Below are 20878 nucleotides of genomic sequence, written 5' to 3'. Positions count from 1 at the left end.
GTTTCCATGGAAACGGTCCGTATGATAAAATCCCGACCAAGAAACAACCAATCAGAACGCGCGAATTTACCTTAAGACTACCTTGCCATATAATAATATAATTACTCAGGTGATTATAGAGATTCTATTGATCTGATTGGTCGAGGATTGCGTCATATCCTGCTATAATCACCTCGCGCGAGGTGATCATAGCGGGAGCACTAACTTTCAAAATGGCCGCTTAGCTATTTGTTGACATTTCTGAAAAAGAAGTAAATAAGATGAAAGAAAATGCAATTCTGAAAGGCACTAAAGATGCAGCTAAGTCCGAGGTGATACTCTTCGAAGGCAAGAGATGAAAATTTTGCTAATTGTAATAAAAAACCCTTGTAAATTGCATGTTGTCGATCTCGATGACATAAAATAAAGACAACAAATTAAGTTAAATTCGAGCAAGATTTTTTTTATTAACAGAATGATTTCACAAACAAAACGAGTTAAAGACAGAATTTGAAAGCATGGAAGTAAACAAGACGAATAAATGTCTCTGTAAGTTTTACGTTTCAGTGACGAGAAAAGAAAACAGTTTTTATAATCTGAAAACTAGTTTGTTGTCGGTTCGAGCGGCTCTCGACCACCATCTAAAGTCACCGCCTCACAACAAAATATTTTCATCTGCGACAACCGTGTACTTGTTTGGTGAAGCCAACAAATGACTTAATTCCTACCTGAAGCAGCTTATCTCCGAGGGCAATTTATAAACGCGGCCGTTAACCGGCGAAGCCATCATGATCCCAGCTCGAGGTTTACACCAAACAGCCTGGTTCATCTCCATCTATTTTGGTAAACGGGTCGGAGAAACCCAACATTTATTCACAGAAGTCAGTGCTTCGTCTCAATGTAGCGGCAGTTAAAGAATACTGACATTCTGCTTGAGACCGTGTGCAGTTTATCGATTGCACATGTGATTTCGATTGAGCATGTGATCGGCAGACTGCGCGTCTCTGTTCATTGACGCGCGACGATTTGAAGCAAACAAACAAAATCGACATTTTTCGGATGGTACTTGTTCTTCTCTGATAATCACCTGAGTAATTATACTAAAACAATTATTCGCCGAAGGCGAAGTAAATCTGAATATTCCCCGAGACGAATTCACCAATATTTACTTCGCCTTCCGCGAATAATTGTTAATTAGAGAAATAATTGCACGAGACGCTGGAAGATGGATCACCGTTAAAGATAAAAATGAAAGGTTGTCAAGGATTCAATTCAATTCAATTCAATTCAATTTATTTGCCATTAACAAAAAAATACAACATAAATACATTATAGACGACACACAATATTCTTACTATTACAATATTCATACTTGACTATTTACAATATTAAATGTGTTAAAGGCTAGGAAGCCTATATAGAAGCCGGGGGCTTATTAACTATAGGCTTCCTAGAACTATTGGATAAACCATAGAAGTTAAGGGTACTGATTGAAATTTCCAATTAAATTTTTTTTTTTTTTTTAAAGAAGAAAAAAAAAAAGGAAAGGAAGAAAAAAAAGAAAAGGTAAAGAAAAGGTGTGTAGCTCAACAAAGAGTCAATTTAACTTAGATAGAAGGAATTTTTTAAGTCTTTTGCCAAACAAACTGATAGTTTCACTATTTTGAATTTCACGACTTAGCGAGTTGAAAAACGAAGGACCTTGAAACCGAATTGAGAATTTTCGAACATTAGTTCGACAATAAGGTATATAGAAAAGGTTGGAATTTCTTGTTTTATAAGAATGTATTTGACTTGCAAGAGTAAACATATCACGAAAATAATTTGGAAGTAAGCTTCTTTTAAAAAGATACATAAATTTACCTATTTGGTATAAATAAATGTCAGAGAATTTTAAAATCTCCTGTTCTTTAAAAAGAACACCGGTATGAGCATCAAAAGAAACTTTTGATATTATTCTAATTATCTTCTTTTGCAGAACAATAATCCGATTTAAATTAGACTGATACGTCGATCCCCTTTGTAGGAGAAAAATATGTTTGTATCATCTGCAAAAAGAATAAAGTCCACGACCTTCGACACGTTACACAGATCATTTATATAGAGTAGGAAAAGTAGGGGACCTAGTATAGAACCCTGAGGCACCCCGCACTTAATTTCGCAAGACTCCGACCTAACGCCATTAAATTCCACATATTGTTGTCTATTGCTTAGATAGCTTTCGAACCATCTAAGTGGAGTGCCACGAACACCATAATGCTCTAATTTTGAAATCAAAATGTTATGATCAACGGTGTCAAAGGCCTTGGACAAGTCTATAAAAATACCAACTGTGCATTCCTTATTGTCAATGGCGGAAGAGATTTTGTCATATAAACAAGCAAGAGCATAAGCGGTGGAGTGATGCTTGCGAAAACCATACTGATTGTCAGAGAGAATGTTATGATTATTAAGAAACATTAAAAGACGATTGTACATTACTCTCTCTAGGATTTTAGAGAATGCTGGTAAAACAGACACCGGTCGGTAGTTCGTAAATATATCCTGCTCACCAGATTTAAATAAAGGAATAACTCGAGCAATTTTTAATTGTTTTGGTACAATTCCAGAAGTGATGGATAAGTTAATTACGCATTCAAAGACGCATGAAGTCATAAAACGTAAATTTATTGATAAATTATCTTTACATACAAATGACCTGAATTCTGGTATTTTAAATCTCTCTATTAAAACTATTTCCAATAAAATAGTCTTTTTTTCTCTGATTAGCCAGTGAATGCAATCACGATGACAGTGGATTGCACTGTATTGTGGTTGTGTGTGACAAAACGGCTCACAAAAGTGCTTGTGACTTCCTGGTCTCAACAACGCGTTGTGGCTGACAGAGTAATAATATTCCTTATTACACCCATTTTGAAATCACTGGTGATCCTTGCAATCTGATTGGCTCTCAACAGTGCGATTTATTCCCAAATTGCACCATTTTTTGCTCTAAATCGCATCCTTTCTTTAGCCCATCAAAATGGAAATGAAGTAGCAAATTTAGAATTATATTAATATTGACATTAGGGCCATTTATACGGGAGAAAATAAGACACGTCTTATCTTAGACGCGTCTTAAATAAGACGCGAGCTGATCGTATAAACGGCACAAAATAAGCGTTCGTGTCTTATTTTAGACGCGACTAAAATAAGACGCGTCTAACTCTGGAACAGGAGCTTGAGCTGTTCTTGTCTTGGTCGCGTCTTAAATAAGACGTGAATTTCCTCGTATAAATGGTACACGCGTCTTAAATAAGACGTGACTACAAATGAGCATGCGTAAGAGCGAGTGACGCGTCACGACATACGTCACTGACCGCTCTCAGCTCTGCAAAATGGCTTCGCAGTGTTCACAGTCCGCTTTCCAGTGTTCAAAAACACCAGCAACACCGGCAGCAAAACGAAATACGTGGACTACCACGGAAGAGAAGGAGTTTCTGCTTATTTGCAAAGAGAGGGCATTTGCCGAGGAGCTGGACAATTGTGTTACGGGCGCCGGTGTAAGTTACTTCTGATGTAACTTTTGTTAACATTGAACGTTTATCCTTTCGCAATTGGTACAGATGAAAATTTGTTGCAAATCATTGCTAATTAGCATGGTTGCTAATGGTAACGTCGCATGTAAACAAGGCTGTATCAAAAATAAGACGCGGGTCGTTTACACGTGATTTTTGCGTCTTACGCAGGACGCGATCGTATAAACGGTACAGTTCGCGTCTTATTTAAGACGCGTCTTATTTTCTCCCGTATAAATGGCCCTAATGATACTCTGTGATTTCAAAATAGGTATAATAAAGTGGTAATTGAACTTTGCGTCGTGCAATTTTGGTCTGAAATCATATCTGTGATTTTAACTCAAACTCGCGCTGCGCGCTCGATTTTGAAATCACGCGTATGATTTCAGACTAAGGCCCGGTTCATACGTCGCATTTCTGCCGTGTTGAATCGAATTCGTACATTAACATACATTATGGTCACAGCGGCAAAATGAGTGCGCATGCTCGTCACGCGTGAGCAATCTTACTCAGCAAAATGCGGCGTTTTTAAAATTCCCATTGTTTGTTTTCGTTTCACGGGGATAAGCCCAAATCAAAATAGATGAGTTTGTCGCTTTCAGGAGAGGTTCCTTCGAGCTTCCTTCATCACATATCTTATTCAACAAAAAAAATATATTGTGGTAACAGGTGTGAATTTGGCGATTGAAGTGGAGCATTCGTAATCGATTCACGCTTGAATCACAAATCTCCGGAGCATGCGCACTCATTTTGCCGCTGTGTCTACATTGGAATGTAGAAATAACACTCTGGCCAGCAGGAATTTGGAACAACAGGCCATTTTGGCCAGGAGAAATTCTTTTAAAAAAATTGATTAGATTAATTTTGAATTACTTTGCATACCTTACTAAGTGAACTTCAAATACTAATTTGTTAGCTTTAAAAAGAAAACATTTTCAAAGTTATGGCGCTACGATCGTATCTATCTGAGGTGGCCACAGGGCCAGTAATGCACAAAGTTAATTTCGAGCACCGCTGCTTTCCGATAAAGAGGAAGGGTTTTGTTGGTTGCTAACCACCCATTCCTTCTGCCCTCACACCTTCTTTGCTGGCAAATGACACTGCTGTTGTCCTTTGCTCCTTTATAGATTTTAATTCATTAATAATAACTTGTTGATTGGAAAGGAACAATGCAAGAGTATCAAAAATCGCAGTTTGATTTTCACTTGCTGTAAACAAAGGTGGTTGTGGGGGTTATAGAGCGGTACCCAGGTCAACATCTGTGTGACTAAGGTGGGCACCTCCCGGAAGAGTGTTTAGGACGACAAAAGATTGAACAGAGGGCAATAGATTATGACTACCATGTGTTTTAGCCGGTCGAAGAACAGAATATGTTGTTCCATTAATAGTTACTGTTGCATTCGATGTGCATAAAATGGTCGCAATAGGTATAAAGATATGATTACTATTACCATTACATGTGACTATTTCCTGCAAAACCTCATCTGTCATTGAGATTTCAGGTGATAATGGGACAAAAGATTCGAGGGGAAACATTGGTTCAGTGCTTGCATCAGATATTGCAGGTTCAATCGCTGGGAGATTGGATAATGGCAGTGAATAGTTGGACTCTTGGTCACATGTTTCACTCTCCAGGGCGGTGCTGACCTGCTGATTGTCCACCCTCAACGCAGCAGAGCTGGCCCAGTCCTGCTGGTTGATATAGGACCCTCCACTGACAATGTTGGAGCACGGCCCAAGTCAGATGCTGGAAAGGATAAAGAGACATAACAAGTACCAACACTTGAGTGTACAAGTCACAAAGACATGCAAGAATTAATTTTATTTGGGAGGAAGGGGGGGGGGGGGGATATTACGGTGATTGTTATTAATAATGTAGCTTTTGTTTGAGGTTTGACATTAGACGTAAAAAATAAAATAATTTATAATGGTAATTGAACAGAGTGGAGTGCAATATTATTTGGTCTGAAATCATATGCATGATTTTAAAATCGAACGAGCGCTGCCCGCTCATTCGATTTGAAATCACAAGTAAGATCTCAGACTAAAATTGCACAACACAAAGTTCAATTACCACTTTATTACACCTATTTTGAAATCACACAGTTTTTTTTGTCAATATTAGTATTTTATTTTTATTATTTCATTTTCATTTTGAAGGGCTAAAGAAAGGATGTGATTTAGAGCAAAAACTAGTGCGATTTGTGAGTAAATCGCACTGTTGAGAGCCAATCAGATTGCAAGGATCACCAGTGATTTCAAAATGGGTATAATAAAAAAATTAACATGTTGACTAAAAAGTATTGATGTTTCAAACATTATTAAGCAGAGAAATGACAACGATGATGTTCAAAATGTTACAACATGTTAACCCATTGATCACCAGCCGTTTCCAGAGGTTTTTCCTAAATTTGGCAAAATTGGCAAAGTGGCTATTTCCTACCCCATGTGCAGTAAAAATACAGAACTTACAGTGCAAAAACAAAAAAAAAACAAAACAAAAAAAACAAAAAAAACACCCCTTTGGTCTAAAATAGTTAAAATTACTAATTATGGAATAAAATACACTAGTTGCCAATTGAAAAGGGCAATTAGCCAGTAATTTTCCAGGTAGAGAGAGTTGACAGTAAAGAATATTAAATTGATCATATGTTTTGGAAATGGCAAATGACTGGCAAAGCTTTTGTCAATGGATATGTTTGGGACTAAATTGAATAATGGCTTGAAACCCTTTACCAGAGAAAAATGCAGTGAACATAATAAAGTGTTCAAGATGAGTACTTACTCAAGTGGTTCCTGGGATACCTGGATGCTTGTATCATCAACACCGTCTTCATCTTCTACAAATACATGTAAGTAACAAAAATTGGCTCAACAGGTCACATTGAAAATAAAAAATAAATGCTTTAACAAAATGATTTTTAATGTACCTAAATGTTCATGCATAAATTCATATTTGGAATGGTTCTACAGACAGTAGCAGTTCATTCAAGAGCCATGTTAGAGATCAACACAAATAGCAGACAGCAAGCGAGGGCCATCTTCCTTTGCTGTAAAGGGCAGGGATTGTCTTTTTTCTTTTTTTAAGGCAGATTGAAGGTCATTTGAAAAAAACTAAGAACTCTTGCAGCCAAAAATATCAGACCTTAAATCACCACTTAGGAGACTTTTCCGCTAGCCTTTTCAGTCGCACATGTACGTGTACGACCTGGCGCACAACACATCACCCATGGTACAACTTGGTAGAGCATCTGACCAGTAATCTGTAAGGTTGTCAGAAATCACACATACCTGGTAAAAAATTATTGGTAAAATCTGTGATTCTTGACTCAATGTCTGGAACAAGCTGAACAGCTAACCGATAAAAGTAAATAGCTGCAAAACAAGAAAATTAAACACAACACTAATTGTGGTACACTGTACTTAAAATGGCAATAATATTGACAACTTGCCAAAATTCTGAAATAAAAGAGAGAAATTTTTCTTTTCTCATGCCAGAATGGTAATAATAAAAACATGCCTCTTTGTCCCTTATTTTTATAAGTTGTAGGGCATCAGCCAGACTTTTTATCCAACTAGACAATGTACCGTATCAGTATGTACACACAATGGACAATGTTTTATTTTTCTTTTACTACTGGTCAACACTACAGCTGTGTACCACACAGTGTTCCAGATATAATGATTGTTACTTTCAAAGTCTGGGGTTCTTTGCTTATTTCCATGTACATGTATATTTGCTAGCTAAGATTAATTTAAATGCATGTTGATATCTTTTGTTACATGTAACTTGTAAGTTTGAGATTAGGTGCATAAACTCTTTTTAACCCCGTGGGTTTTCGTTTACACACCTCCACATTTTTCTTATCACCGTTCTTTGCATTAATGTTATGAATTACATATGTGGAACCAGAGACATAAAAGCCGAAAATAACAGTAGTTTCAGAGGTCTTTCTTGTGCTTTTTCTTTCTAGCTATTTAACTATCACTTTCCTTGCATGCAGAGTAACATTTAAAATCATGTTTTATAAGTTGGCGACCAAAATTTATGATCTGGCGACCACATTTTTCCTCTTAGTCGCCAGCTGGCTCCTGAGCAAAAAAGTTAATTTCGAGCCCTGTGTCTTTTTTAGTGTACTTGTATGTCTGTCTGTTTGTTTGTCTTGGGATGGACCATGCCTAGTATGACCAAATGCTTGCAAAAAGATGCAAGCTTTACAGTTTACTTGGTTTTTAACTTGCATGGCCAATTTCACATCTGCTCTTACCGCCATCTTATAGTGATTTCGTGACGCCGCAACACATAATCTGTTCCCGTTTACCCATAGCGAAATAGAAGCAAACCAATTTGCAGTTTGATGTGCGCCGTCCAACCGCCATGTTGCAACACTTCATAGAAGAAGCCTTATGATTGGCAGAAAGAATAAGCCAATCAATTTAGACAATGGAACGAAGCCCCCAGAACGGGAAGAACTGGTGATGAGAAATTAACCAATCAGAAAGAAGATGAAAGCAAAGGCAGTGATTTCAAAAATAATTCTTGGCTCTCACGGTTTCTCCGCAGAAATGTTTTTTGGAAGTGTGAAAGGAAATCGTTAGTTTATCCATTGTCCGCCTGTTTAAGATTTTCACTACAGTCCAAGGTTCCTTGCTGCCCTTTACTGTATAGACAGATCAGCTGGGAAACGTTTGAAAAATAGTACGGTAAGTTGGCTAGAATGAGATTGTATGAGCTTACATTCCATCGATCTGAACGCATACAAGAACAATTTTATTATTATGCTCATATGATTGTTTGATTTTCTTTAATATGTGCTTCTTACGCGTTTCGTCGTTTCATTTCTCTCAGAACATGGCTTCTTTGGCAACTGACAACATAAGAGTTGCGATCAGAGTTCGCCCGTTGATTAAAAGGTTAGTTTTATGATCACGCATTTTTTAACTTGTAAACTTAATTATCCTCTTGCTACAGTGAGAAAACAACGTTTCGACGTTTGTTTTGAGCTTGAGTTCTATTTGTGAATAGAGGTGAGAGCAAGGTTGTCACCTTAGAAAACATATACTGTATACGATGAATCCAAAGCTCATGATCTGATTAAATGCTCATGCAGGCTCGGAGTCTGTACGCAACCAAAAAATGTACCTACTCTAGGCAGGATAATGCGATTAAGCTTACCTATTTTATAGGCAGTACTCTTCTTTCCCCTTGCAAATACTTCAGGTTAGGATTGGGATATGCTTGTGCACGCGGTTCTTAATGTTATATTACAAGTGAATATGTATGACTTATATAAGCTTATATGACTTAATTTTTTCCTGTTATCTCAGGGAAAATGATTTTCATTTACAAACTCACTGGAGAGTAGATAGAAATAACATCACCCAAGTCAGTAATGGAAAGCTGCTGTCAAACTCATCTTACAGTTTTGGTAAGTTCCATGAACTTATTTCATTAATCACCTTGCACGAGTACGCTGTCAACAGTGTAGCAAATCATAGTTTAACGCTTGTACAAAATCCAAGAAAAGTTAGTATTAGGTGATCAGTTTGCAATAAAATATTTGAAGAGCTACTTCTTACACTGGCCTCACTCGCAGATGCTCTTTTGGCTCATCACGCAGTCTTTCCTCTCCAAGATTGCGTGATGAACCATTAAAGAGCGTCTGCAAAGAAGGCTATTGTTACACACTAAATATAATAAGTGGCTATTCACTGATGCTGAGGTGAATGATAAGACACTGTTGTTTTAGTGTACACCAATGAAAGTAACTTTATTATTCCACAATTATATAATGTCATCAAATAAGGTCAAGAGAACGCGCAAAATGTAAGACCGCAATACCCTGTCAGTAGTGTCCCGGTTTGACCGGTTTACAAACGAGCGAATATGGACAATGACATTCCACTGGCTTTCTGTGTTGATTACATCATTCATATGCACCATATACTGATGGACAGATAATGCTGGGTGTATTTCAACACTCTTACAAGAAAAGAGAGGCCAAAATAACGTTAACAAAATCTTTTTGTAGTGGAATAATAAATCTCTTATTCAATGGTTTTACATATTGCAGACATTTTGCTCATCGCTCGGGGCTCAGAAAAATACCACGCAACTCGCAAAATATCTGCTCATATTATATGTAAAACCATCGAACAAGATTATGTATATAGGCAGTCCAAGTCAGTCACTTTATTTCTTACAAATTAGTGCATAGGCCCAGGGATATGAAATGTATCCAGGACAATTCGTATGAAATATACATGTAGCAAATACATGTACTATCTCAATTTTAAATTACCCTAATCAGAGGACACAAAAAAACATCATTTGGCCAGTTTGGCATATACAAATTGTAATTTAAAATTTAACCCACAAAATGGCACAGCTTGCATTCATGCATGCATGTGAATCTGTAATTTGTAGGTTAAAATGAATCCCAGGTTAAAATGATTTCAACCTAGGTTGATTTGTATTTTCCTTTGTTTTAGAATGATGTAAATTAGCTTACCTTAACAAAGGAAAATACAAATCAACCTAGGTTGAAATCATTTTAACCTGGATTCATTTTAACCTACAACAAATATTCCAGAGTAAGAATACACCAGCAGTTTTCAACATTATTTTAAATAACCCTATAAAAAAAAAATTACCTTACAGTTTTTCTGCATATACATGTAGGATTCTTTAAATAATGGCTTTCAACCAATCATAGCATACTGAATAGTTATTGAGTGTACATATGTACAGCTGTAAATTAAGTTTATCATGGTCTACTCAATGCCATGCACCACATTGGCTTTGAGGCAGAGGATCCTCATCTTATTATTCTATTAGATTTATGAGTACAATGTAACTGTAAGTTCATGTATAAATAATTACAATGTTGTAGCAATATATCTGTATGTCAACTTAGTTTACCAATGCCGAGGAAGTTGGTGTGGGATGGAATTGAGCGTATACATGTAGCGCAGACTTGGGGAGCCACTCAATGTCCTGTGATTTTGCTTGCAATGTTATTCCCTATTGCCACTCAGCAATCCCAGCAATTGAATTTGGCCAACATGCCGACTTACTCCAAAATGTAATGCCTGTACATACATGTACTTTATTTTAGATAAAATTTTTGATGTCTCAAATACCACACAAGATGTTTATGATGAATTTGGTCGGCCAATAGTTCTGTCAGCTATGGATGGATTTAATGGTGAGTTCAATTTCATTCAATTTCAGGTGACATGGTTAGAATTTAAGTTGTCTATAACTACCATATGCTTGCTTTACTGAAAGTATTAGGGTCCTCAATATGGAACCTGTAACTAAAGTCTCTCATCGGACAGTTATAACACCCAACACAGACATACGGTATTTTATAATTATTTTATTTTTATACAATTTATGATAATGTGGGAAAAGCTGATCTTATTGAGGCTGACTAATGGGATCCAAAACGAAAATTAGACTGAGGTAAACACGCATTTGTCAGATAAAATTAAGTAACAATAATTCTAAAAGCTTAAAAATAATTATATAAAAAAAACATAATTATGCCTTTAAATAAATATAATAAATAAGTAAATAAGATATTTTAACAGGGAGCCCACGTCACAAAATGTGGTTTTCAGTGAGGCCCTGCATAAATCTAACGTAAGAATTTTCCCGAAAATTCAAATTTTCTCCCAAAAATGCGTGGTTGCCCCCAATTTTTTTTTTTTTGGGGGGGGGGGGGGGTTCCTACGGCCTTTGCTAAGGTCGATCTGCTTTCCCCCCATAGTCATAAACCATGCAAAAATACCTTAGTTGTATTATTTAGTAGGCATTAAAGGGGAGCAGGGATGGCGCAGTGGTGAGAACACTCGCCTCCCATCATTGTGGCCCGGGTTCGATTCCCAGAGTTGATGCCATATCTGGGTTGAGTTTGTTGTTAGTTCTCGTCCCTGTTCCGAAGATTTTTCTCCGGGTACTCCGGTTTCCTCCCTCCACAAGTCAAAAACCAACATTTCCAAATTCCAATTCGACCTGGAAACAGTGGACGAATAGCCACTCTGTGGATGTGCCACTGAAATTCCCATTCATTCATTCATTCATTCATTCATTCATTCATTCATTCATTCATTCATTCATTCATTCATTCATTCATTCATTCATTCATGTCCTTAAGAAACCAGTGATTCTCACTGTCCCTACACCTGTACAGCTTCACTGAAATTAGTGGGGTCCCCAGATGATTAGCGGAAGCTGTAATTATTCTAAACCTTGTCCATTTCAAAGGAGTGCATTAGCTTTTCACAATTATCATTATTTTAATGTGCATGTACAAGCTTCACTTTTCATGTTATTCCTTTCTGTAGGAACCCTGTTTGCATATGGACAGACATCGTCTGGCAAGACTTACACAATGATGGGTGACCAGCGAGATGAAGGAGTCATTCCCAAGGCAGTCGGCGAGATATATGACTACATTGAAAAGGTACATTGTTACATGTGTAGATTATAATTATAATTAAACTTGCTCATTCATCCTCATCGCCGCCAGTGAGGCATAGGGTGTGTCTGTTAAATGAAACGTCTTACTTACATGTACAATATTTTTATTTATTTAAATATATTTTTTTATTTTCAATATTTATTTATTTTAGCATCCATCAAGAGAGTTTCTCATCAGAGTTTCATACATGGAAATCTACAATGAGGTACCTTTTAGTAAATACATGTAGATTTAAAATACTATATGTACATAATTCTAAGAACTGTGATGGATAATGGTGTTTACTTTTGAATTTCATCTGTTATGTGTGGCTTTTAACACCAAGTTGACCAATGATGAGGGAGATGGACAAATGTTTGAAATCTCAGTTGTTGTTCTAATGCTTTAGAGTACAAAATGCATATTGATAAATTAGTTACATCTGTGCATGATGCATACACGTTCATGTAGTATGCACTGACATCACAGGGTTATGGCCATTCTTCTTTCATCTGCTGAAACAGATACAGTGGAACCTCTCCTTATTGGCACCACTTTAATACAGACACCTCTCAATTACGGACAGTTCGCTTGGTCCCTGAGAGAAGAAATCCATATAGAGCCTCTCTCTCTAAAACAGACACGGCCTCTATAATACAGATACTTATTCCTGTCCCCTTGGTGTCTGTATTAAAGAAGCTCAACTGTATAAAACTGTGTTAACAAGGATTGAGAGTAAAGAGATCATCTCTTAAAAATGCATGCTTACCCCCAATTTTCTTTTTGGATACCAAAATCACTTGCTAAGTTCTGCTTTCTCCGCATAGTTTTAAACCTCGCAAAAATATCCCTTTATTAGTAGGCACCACCCATAGGAAACCCGAGTACCTCAAGATGCGCAGAACATATACGTAGTAACAATAGTAGGCGCCGTCCTTAAGTTACTGTTGCCTTATCCCTTACTGTCTCACCTGTACAGGATTATGGTTAGACTGGGTGTTTCTTGACTATCACATAGTTGCATAGTTTACTGTATTTTAAAACTTTTTTATTCAAATGATATTGTTATATTATAATAATGATAATATTGTTGTTTTTCTTCAGGATATTAAAGATTTGCTGAATCCAGCTAAAACGAATCTTAAAATCCATGAAAACCCACAGGTACAGTATTGCATGTTAGATGTACAGTACTGTAATTGTCTGAATGTTGTACACCCTGTTTTTCGTTGTCACTTACAGCTGTATCTGTCCTTTAGAATGCAAATTTGGTTTGAAAGGCTGTATTAATTAACGGGGCACTGTCAGTGATTTTGTTGTATTTTGATCAAAGCTACTCATTACAAATATTTACTAACCGCATAGGGCCTTTTCTCTGACATGAAATTGTTCGTAGAGCACCGATACGAAATTATTATATTAACTGATTTCTCCAATGAAGAACAAACTATGAACAGGTGTTTTTTTGCAATTTCTCTTAAATATGCAGGAAGAACTTGAATTTCTTTTTCACAATGTAATCCATTTCCATCCAAGCCATCCACAGTAAAAGATAGTAAATACTACCTTATGTATACTTGAAGTAGGGTAATTGCTAACGATACTGAATCACTATTTTAACATTTCCATCAATACAAGTGTGTTTTTTCGCTATTCAAAGGCACACTAAAAATTGATCGGTGACACTGCCCATTTAACAAGATACCCGCATCAATGGGATTCGCTTTAATATAAGAAAATACATGTATATGGGCATTTTTGCTGTGACAAAAAAGGTGGCTGCAATAATGAATGGGGTCGGCTATATTAAGGAGATGGGCGTGTGCAGGGGTTTCATTAAGTTTTTAAGTAGGGGGCACCTATAGGAGAGTAGCTGGGCAAAAAATTACACTTGAAGTGAATTTCTTTATGTTCAGTTTGAAAGTTATAGGCAGGTACTGTCTCTTGTGTATCCTGGTACTGATACCCGGGCCCTGCCTTCTAATGAGAACCCAGCGTATGGCGGGGTACTATTGTATTCAAGCGTGTGAACAGGCTCTCAAATGGGATATAGGTCAAAAAGAAAACTCGACAAGCCGGAGCGCACCCTCTCCCAGCTCGATGTTTGTCTTCACCCTATACCCCACTTGGGAGCCTGACTTCACAGGCTAGAATACAGTAATACCCCGCCATACATCCATCTCCTTAATACAGCCGACCCCATTCATTATTGCGGTCACCTTTTCTGTCATGGTAAAAACGCCCATAATTATATTTCCTTACAGGGCTCAAAATAATTTTTTGACAGTAGCCGGTCATGTTGACCTGCCAAACAAATTTCATCTCTGTCATGTCTCGTTTCTGACCGGTCAAAATATTGAAAATATTTATTTTAAAGTAATAGCCAATTAACGCAAAAATATTGCCTCGTATGTTGGCTTGTATTCAAGTATGAGGCTTAGTTTGTAACTGTAGATTGATTTGTTCTCTATTTAGAGGCAAGTTTATGTGGGTGATCTGACAGAAGAAGTTGTTTCGTGCGGAGAAGATGTTTTCAAGCATATGCTTCGTGGGGAAAGTAAGGACAACTAAAATATTTAATTATTGTTACATTACAGCTGAGTGACATGCAATATAATCAAACTTTTGTTTTAATTTAAACCAGTTAGTATGGTCTACTTTTTTATTCCATGTTATTTGATTTGCTTAACAATGCGTTCTTGGTTGGTGGTTTTTTTTTTTTTTTTTTAGAAAATCGTCATTTTGGTGAAACAAATATGAACGACAGAAGTAGTCGAAGCCACACTATTTTCCGAGTGGTAAGTTCATCCATCGATGAATTTTCATTCTAATTTTGAAGAAGCAGGTTTATTAGAAGCCTGGAAATGATTAATAATTAAACCTGGCCTCACATTTCCTTCTGTTTTGTTCCAAAGGTCATTGAAAGCCGAGAAATGATGGACGAAAGTAAGGACCCTGATACTGTTGATGGAGCTGTTAGAGTGGCACATTTGGTAAACTGTTTTTAACTTGTTTAACTTATCAACAGAAAAATTGAAGAAAAATTGGCCACCTTAAAGAGATTCAAGTGCTGACGTTTTGAGTGTGAGCCCTTCGTCCGCGTCGGAATCCCGAAGAGCTAGCGCACTCGAATCTCTTTACGGTGGTTTTAAAGGGGAAGTATCACGAAAATTTGCTGTCATTTCAAAACTTAAATGTTTGACTGTCAGCAGAAACAACGAAATAATTGTCAAGTTTGTTAAAAATTATCACCCCAGTGCAATAAAATTGTCGACTAGTGCCTCTGGCCAGAGACAGAGTAGGCCGGTATGGATTGAAACTTGAAAAATATTAGGCTAATGTTTTTTAAGTTCTCGCATTTTTGTTTCCAAAATGCGCTAAAACAGATCACGAGTTGTTTCTTTCAAGAATTGAGTTGATTTCGTTCCTCTCGTCGTTCTAGAATTATTTCATCATTTTTAACAAAAGATATCAAAAACTCATGATACTTCCCCTTTAACTCTAGTTACAGTATCAACTCTGTTGATTAAACCAAACATTCGTTTCTACTCCTCGTAGCACCGCAGTTTCTTTAGAAACTAACCCCGTTATTATTAAAAAAAAAAAAAAACTTAAAACAAACGGTGAAACATTTTTAACATGTGATACATTTATAGAAGCTGATAGAGTGCCAAAATTCTACTGCAGTGTAACGCCGTTACACTCTTTTTTTTTATGTCAGAACGTGTAATTTTTGGGCTAAAGCTGAACGTTGTTGTTGTTGTTTTTTTATTTTTTGATTTTTTTGGCAATTTGAGCTTGAAATTGTTCTTGAGATGTAAAGTTACCTGTTATAGTCTTTCCACAAATTAATGCGCAAGGAAGACCGAGGATGTATCAAAGAGAGCTTAGGAGCCTTATTTACTGTAATGTAAATGGTACCTGTGACATACTTGCATTGCTTAATCTAACTTTCTGCCTACAAGATATCGCTGCAACAGTCAAGGGTTAATTGTATTGTGTAAACTAGAGGTTAATATTTTGTTTTACCTGTATCCATACTGCTAATTAAAAAAGGGGGGTCTTAAAATGAAAACGTTCCTACATGTAATTGCCTGGGGTTTGGTCATTCTCAGCATCAACGCGTTCATAGAACAAAAAAGAAAAAAAAAACTTTAAGGTTCTTATGTGTATATCGGGTTCTGTTTCAGACATAGTACGAATTAACCTGCATAGGGGCTGAAGAATATCGTTTATGTTGGGGTTCCACTGTTCCATTGTCCAAACTCGGAAAATGAAGAATCCAAACCGCAAATGGTCGACAGGTTGATACGAAGGATTTTAACACAGACGTTTTGCACTTGCAAATTCACAGAATAATCCGTAATTGCGGCTTATAGGTCTTCACTTTTCGAGTTTTGGGGTGTTCGGTCTTCGTTTTCGTTACTACCCTGGTTGTACTCACATGTTGTCCCAGGATGGTCTGCAAGCCGTGCACCAATTTACTTATCACAGATTTACAAAACCAGGCAAAACAGGGACAGCTAATAGTCTAACAATTCTTCCTTCTGTTTCAGAACTTGGTGGATCTCGCTGGTTCTGAGAGGGCGTCCCAGACTGGAGCTTTTGGTTCGTCATTTTCTTAAAAGTCCTTATAGCAAGATATTCTAGAAATTTTTACTGTTGTAAAGGCAGTGGATATACTGAATATGTGATGCAAAATTGTAACCACTTCAGTCTAATCTAAGTTTCCAAAACAAACTCCGCATTGCATGCAAACACACGGCAAGTTTGGTGTGGTTTTACAGTTGAAGGGTATAACCGACCTTAAGTGCATTTTAGCTGTTTGTTGTGAATATGATTTAGATTTTTGTGGTTGACCTCCAATTACTTCAGAAACGTTGCACTATGGGTTTTTACCCCCCCCCCCCCCCAAAAAAAACCCGTTTATTAAAGAAGCCATACGAAGGTTCTACACTGGTAGTAGGCCTTATCACGGTGTTCGACGCCATTTTGACGAGTAGGCAAACAGGCTTCAAATAACAGTGTTTGTATGGAAATCATATGTCAAATAATTTTCATAAAACATCGCTTCTGAAAAATTCATGAATCATGTATTTTTTTTTCCCGCGAACTATTTTTAGTAGCAGTTCACGGCTGGTTCGTGATACAGACAAATGTATGGAAAGTTCAAAACACGACTGGACGCCTTCTGGCACAGCTACATCTCTCCATTTTTTTTTTTCTTAAGATCCTTTACCTAGTGCCAAAAGTTTCCAATTCATGAATTTTTCAGAAGCGATGTTTTATGAAAATTATTTGACATTGGATTTCCGTATAAACACTGTTATTTCAAGCCTGCTTGCCTACTCGTCAAAATGGCGTCGAAAACCGTGATAAGGCCTATTCTTCGTCCAATGCATAGTTCCTACTGCAGTTTCTTGTCGTTCTCAAACTCACAATTTGCTCTCTTCCGTCCCGCTGCCAACTAAGGACCCTTAGATCATAATGCTGATTGTTTTTTGCAGGCCAACGGTTGAAGGAGGGCGGACATATCAATAAGAGTTTACTGGCCCTAGGATCAGTGATTGCGAAGCTCAGCGAAGGGGAAAGGTATAAGAGCACTCGCGTGTTCTGCGTTCTCTATTCCCTGAGAAAAAACAACAGAATAGTCGCAGGCTAATTAAATACGCGTATCTGTTTATGGCCCGAATAGTAGCCTCAGTTGCGTGGACCAATTTCACTGTATAATTTGTCGGCTGATTTCTTTTCCTGTTGGTGCAGTGCGGGGTAGACTGCGAGCAGTCTCTCTTTTTCTCGAGAATCTGCGGGGAAGAACGCAAAAAACTAAGCGAGCACGATATCCAAGGGGCGTGTCGGGACGGTGCCTACTATTGTTACTGTGCATACGTTCTACCCATCTCGAGATACTCGGCTTTCCTATGGGTGGTGCCTACTAATACAGGGATATTTTTGCGCGCTTTAAAATTTATGCGGAGAAAGCCGAACTGAGCAAGTGATTTTGGTATCCAAAAAGAAAATTGGGGGTAACCATGCATTTTTCAGAGATAATAAAGCTTCAATTTGGAAAAAAGCGCCATACATTGCTTTGTATTTTGCTGCTTTTTAGAATAATTGTTGCTTAGTTATTTCTGAAAAATACGTGGTTACCCCCAATTTTCTTTTTGGATTCCAATAGCCCTTGCTAAAATCTGTAAAAATACTTCTCTATTAGTAGGTACCGTCCTTGAAAGATCAGTACCTACTAACAGATTTTCGCCCGCTCGCTCATTTTCTTGGTCAAATTGATGCAAATCCGTGTGATTTATCGGCATGTGTAAATTGGCCTTATAACAGTTGTCTTCAGTAAACTTGAGTTGTATTTCATCTGACAGAAATGCGATGTAGAAAATAATCTTTACTGTGGTAAATTAATATACTGTTTCGTACTTTTTTGTGCATCAGCTTTATACCATTCCGTGACTCCAAGCTTACCCGCATATTACAGTCCTCGCTTGGTGGTAATGCCAAAACGTCGATGATCTGTACGATAACACCCGCAGCTGTTGAAGAGAGCATAAGTACATTGAAGGTAAAAGAAAAAATGATTGCGGGAACAATTCTGACGTTTCTGAAAGTGAATTTATGTTTGTATTTTTTCCCGATGATCCGCTCGTGACGAGGTATGATCTCAAATTGCTTTCTTTCAGTTTGCTAGTCGTGCCAAAACCATCAAGAATTGTCCAGAAGTCAACGAGGTAAACTTTTGCAGGGAAATGGTTCAATAAAAAGTTAAACAATCTATTTAATCACTTGGGCATGCATTTTTGTGGATTTTACCATTAAAATAATACAATTTATGCAAAAAATAATAATGGAAGTGGTCAAAACTACTAAACTCGAAGAGGACCCACCAAACCACAAAATAGATGGTGGTCTCTGCTTGCACTCCCCTTCCTCAACGTCAAAAGATGGTGTCTTTATTGCATAGCCACCCCTCTATCTAGCACTAAAAAATGACATTGAAATTCAAACCTCACTTCAAACCGCAATTCTGACTCTTGCTAGCTGAGTATTTCTGAGTCAACTCAAATTTTAAAGCCAACAAGATGTTTTTCAGAAGTGTTTATGAGATAGGTGGTGTCTTCGATAACCCCCCTACCAGACAAGGTTGGTCCTCTTCGAGCAAACTTGTAATGACGAGTTCCCTAATTCATTTTTACGTTGTTTTCATTTGACATATTGATCAATATTTAGCGCTCTCTGGGGAGCATAGGGCTTACACCAGTAATCTTCACAAACACGCGCGGTTTCACATTGCGAATGGTTGGGCTCTCTCCCACGAACAGTTAGGCTCTCACGCAGTCGTGTTTGGGGGAATTGTATTACTCTTCTCCCCTAAAAACGACAGCGTGGGAGGCTATAAGGACAGGGGAAATATAAGGACATAAGCACTCAATAAATAATTTCATTCCATTTCTATTGCGTGGCAGGCTAACAGTCGTTTGCGGGCGGGAGAGTAATACCACTCCCCCAAAAACGACTGCATGAAAGGAACAGTCCACTTCTTTCAGATCGTCTCACACAGAACGTGTCCATTGTTTGATTTTTTGCCGGGGCGTCGTCTTTCCCTTTTGAACAGGTTTTAAATAAACTTTGTATTCATCTAGTGTTTTCTTCCCCACAGGTGCTAGATGATGGGACTCTTCTTAAACGTTACCGTAAAGAAATCTGCGAGCTTAAAAAACAACTCACCGAGGTATTCGTTTCACTTGTACAAGTTAAACACGGTTTGTCCTCGGTCCCATTCATCATAGTGATCATTTGTACTACAGGAGACATGGCTAACTGGTTTGTTATTTTTTTTGTTTCCTTTTCAGATAAGCCAACAGTCAACACTATCGCAAATGCAGGAGTTACAGTTCGAGAAAGAGAAGGTACATGTACGCAACGCCAAAGGGGTTTAACATTCCTTCAAAAACTCATTAATTATTCAGAAGCCCATTGACCTATCAAATGGTCCATAATACATCACGTGCAGTGACTTTATATCGATAAACCCCCTCCTCGTTAGTATGCGGTGTTTTTCTCGTATACTACAATTTCCAACGTTCACAAAAGCATAATTGTTATGAACTCTATTGACATACGCTTTTGAAGCCGCTCCAAAAAACTCGAAACACGTGTTTTATCGGGTCTAAAACCATGCACGAGGAGCAGCCGAGTGGTTTTAAACCCGATAAAACACTCCTGCTCGTTTTTAAAACATTACATCCAAGATTGTTTCAGTTTGTAAAGTTCCGTAATCAAGTGTAAATCCCTACAACCAGTCCCAAGATATCTTTTGTTACTTAGCAATAATTTTTTTATCGTACTTGGAAATTTTTTCCTCGTAAAGAGTAATGGTACACTGTGTAGTTGCATTTGTTCAAAACTCTTCCCTGTCTCAACTGGCTCTAAAGTGTTTCGTCATGTTCATATTTTGTTTGCGGGATAGGTCACTTTGAAAGTGCGCAATGAGAACGATGTCATGATATTAATTGTTGTTTGATTGTTTACAAGTTGTTGTTGTTTGTTTTTTTCTCCAGATGGTAGAAATGTTGGAGCAACAGCGTATACAGCAGGTACACATATGCAAAACATGTATAAACTCTTCCCAGCAAAAGTTGCAGAAACTATCTAAACAAAAAGAGCGATAATAACCTTATTGGTAACTTTGATTTATTTTTGCGCTTTTGCAGAGTGAGCAGGAAGAGAAGATCAAAAGGCTGCGTAACATGATTTGTTCCGCAGGCAGAGAGGATGAAACCAAGGGAAATAAAGCGAAAATGTCAAAGGTTAGTACAATCTCTTCAAGGCTTATTCTATCTATTTATTTTTATTTATTAACTTCGC

General features: G+C 37.4%; 1 protein-coding gene and 1 long non-coding RNA gene across 3 annotated transcripts in view; one reads left to right on the top strand and one right to left on the bottom strand.

The window, feature by feature from the left end:
* Positions 1–6136: 6136 nt before the first annotated feature.
* Positions 6137–7913, bottom strand: LOC146467085 (uncharacterized). The gene is made up of 3 exons (XR_014867855.1): positions 7763–7913; positions 6828–6911; positions 6137–6376 (listed from the first exon to the last, which is right to left on the bottom strand). It is a non-coding gene; the product is annotated as an uncharacterized LOC146467085 (long non-coding RNA).
* A 133-nt stretch (positions 7914–8046) lies between these two features.
* Positions 8047–20878, top strand: part of LOC146467084 (uncharacterized) — a 43009-nt gene continuing 30177 nt past the window's right edge. For both annotated transcript variants that reach the window (XM_085126351.1, XM_085126350.1), the window contains exons 1-18: positions 8047–8240; positions 8386–8450; positions 8865–8965; positions 10655–10744; positions 11889–12007; positions 12177–12230; positions 13109–13168; positions 14480–14561; positions 14735–14802; positions 14920–14997; positions 16561–16612; positions 17512–17596; positions 18449–18575; positions 18694–18741; positions 19671–19742; positions 19864–19920; positions 20572–20607; positions 20725–20820. In XM_085126351.1, coding sequence (XP_084982477.1) covers positions 8389–8450; positions 8865–8965; positions 10655–10744; positions 11889–12007; positions 12177–12230; positions 13109–13168; positions 14480–14561; positions 14735–14802; positions 14920–14997; positions 16561–16612; positions 17512–17596; positions 18449–18575; positions 18694–18741; positions 19671–19742; positions 19864–19920; positions 20572–20607; positions 20725–20820 — 1287 coding nt within the window. In that variant the 5' untranslated portion in view covers positions 8047–8240; positions 8386–8388. The remainder of the gene's footprint in view (positions 8241–8385; positions 8451–8864; positions 8966–10654; positions 10745–11888; positions 12008–12176; positions 12231–13108; positions 13169–14479; positions 14562–14734; positions 14803–14919; positions 14998–16560; positions 16613–17511; positions 17597–18448; positions 18576–18693; positions 18742–19670; positions 19743–19863; positions 19921–20571; positions 20608–20724; positions 20821–20878) is intronic.

This window comes from Pavona decussata, unplaced genomic scaffold (assembly GCF_977016875.1).
Source record: "Pavona decussata unplaced genomic scaffold, jaPavDecu1.1 SCAFFOLD_138, whole genome shotgun sequence".
In the NCBI taxonomy this organism is placed as follows: domain Eukaryota; kingdom Metazoa; phylum Cnidaria; class Anthozoa; order Scleractinia; family Agariciidae; genus Pavona; species Pavona decussata.
Note: the sequence above shows the minus strand (reverse complement) of the source record. Positions and strands in the feature narration are given on the sequence as shown.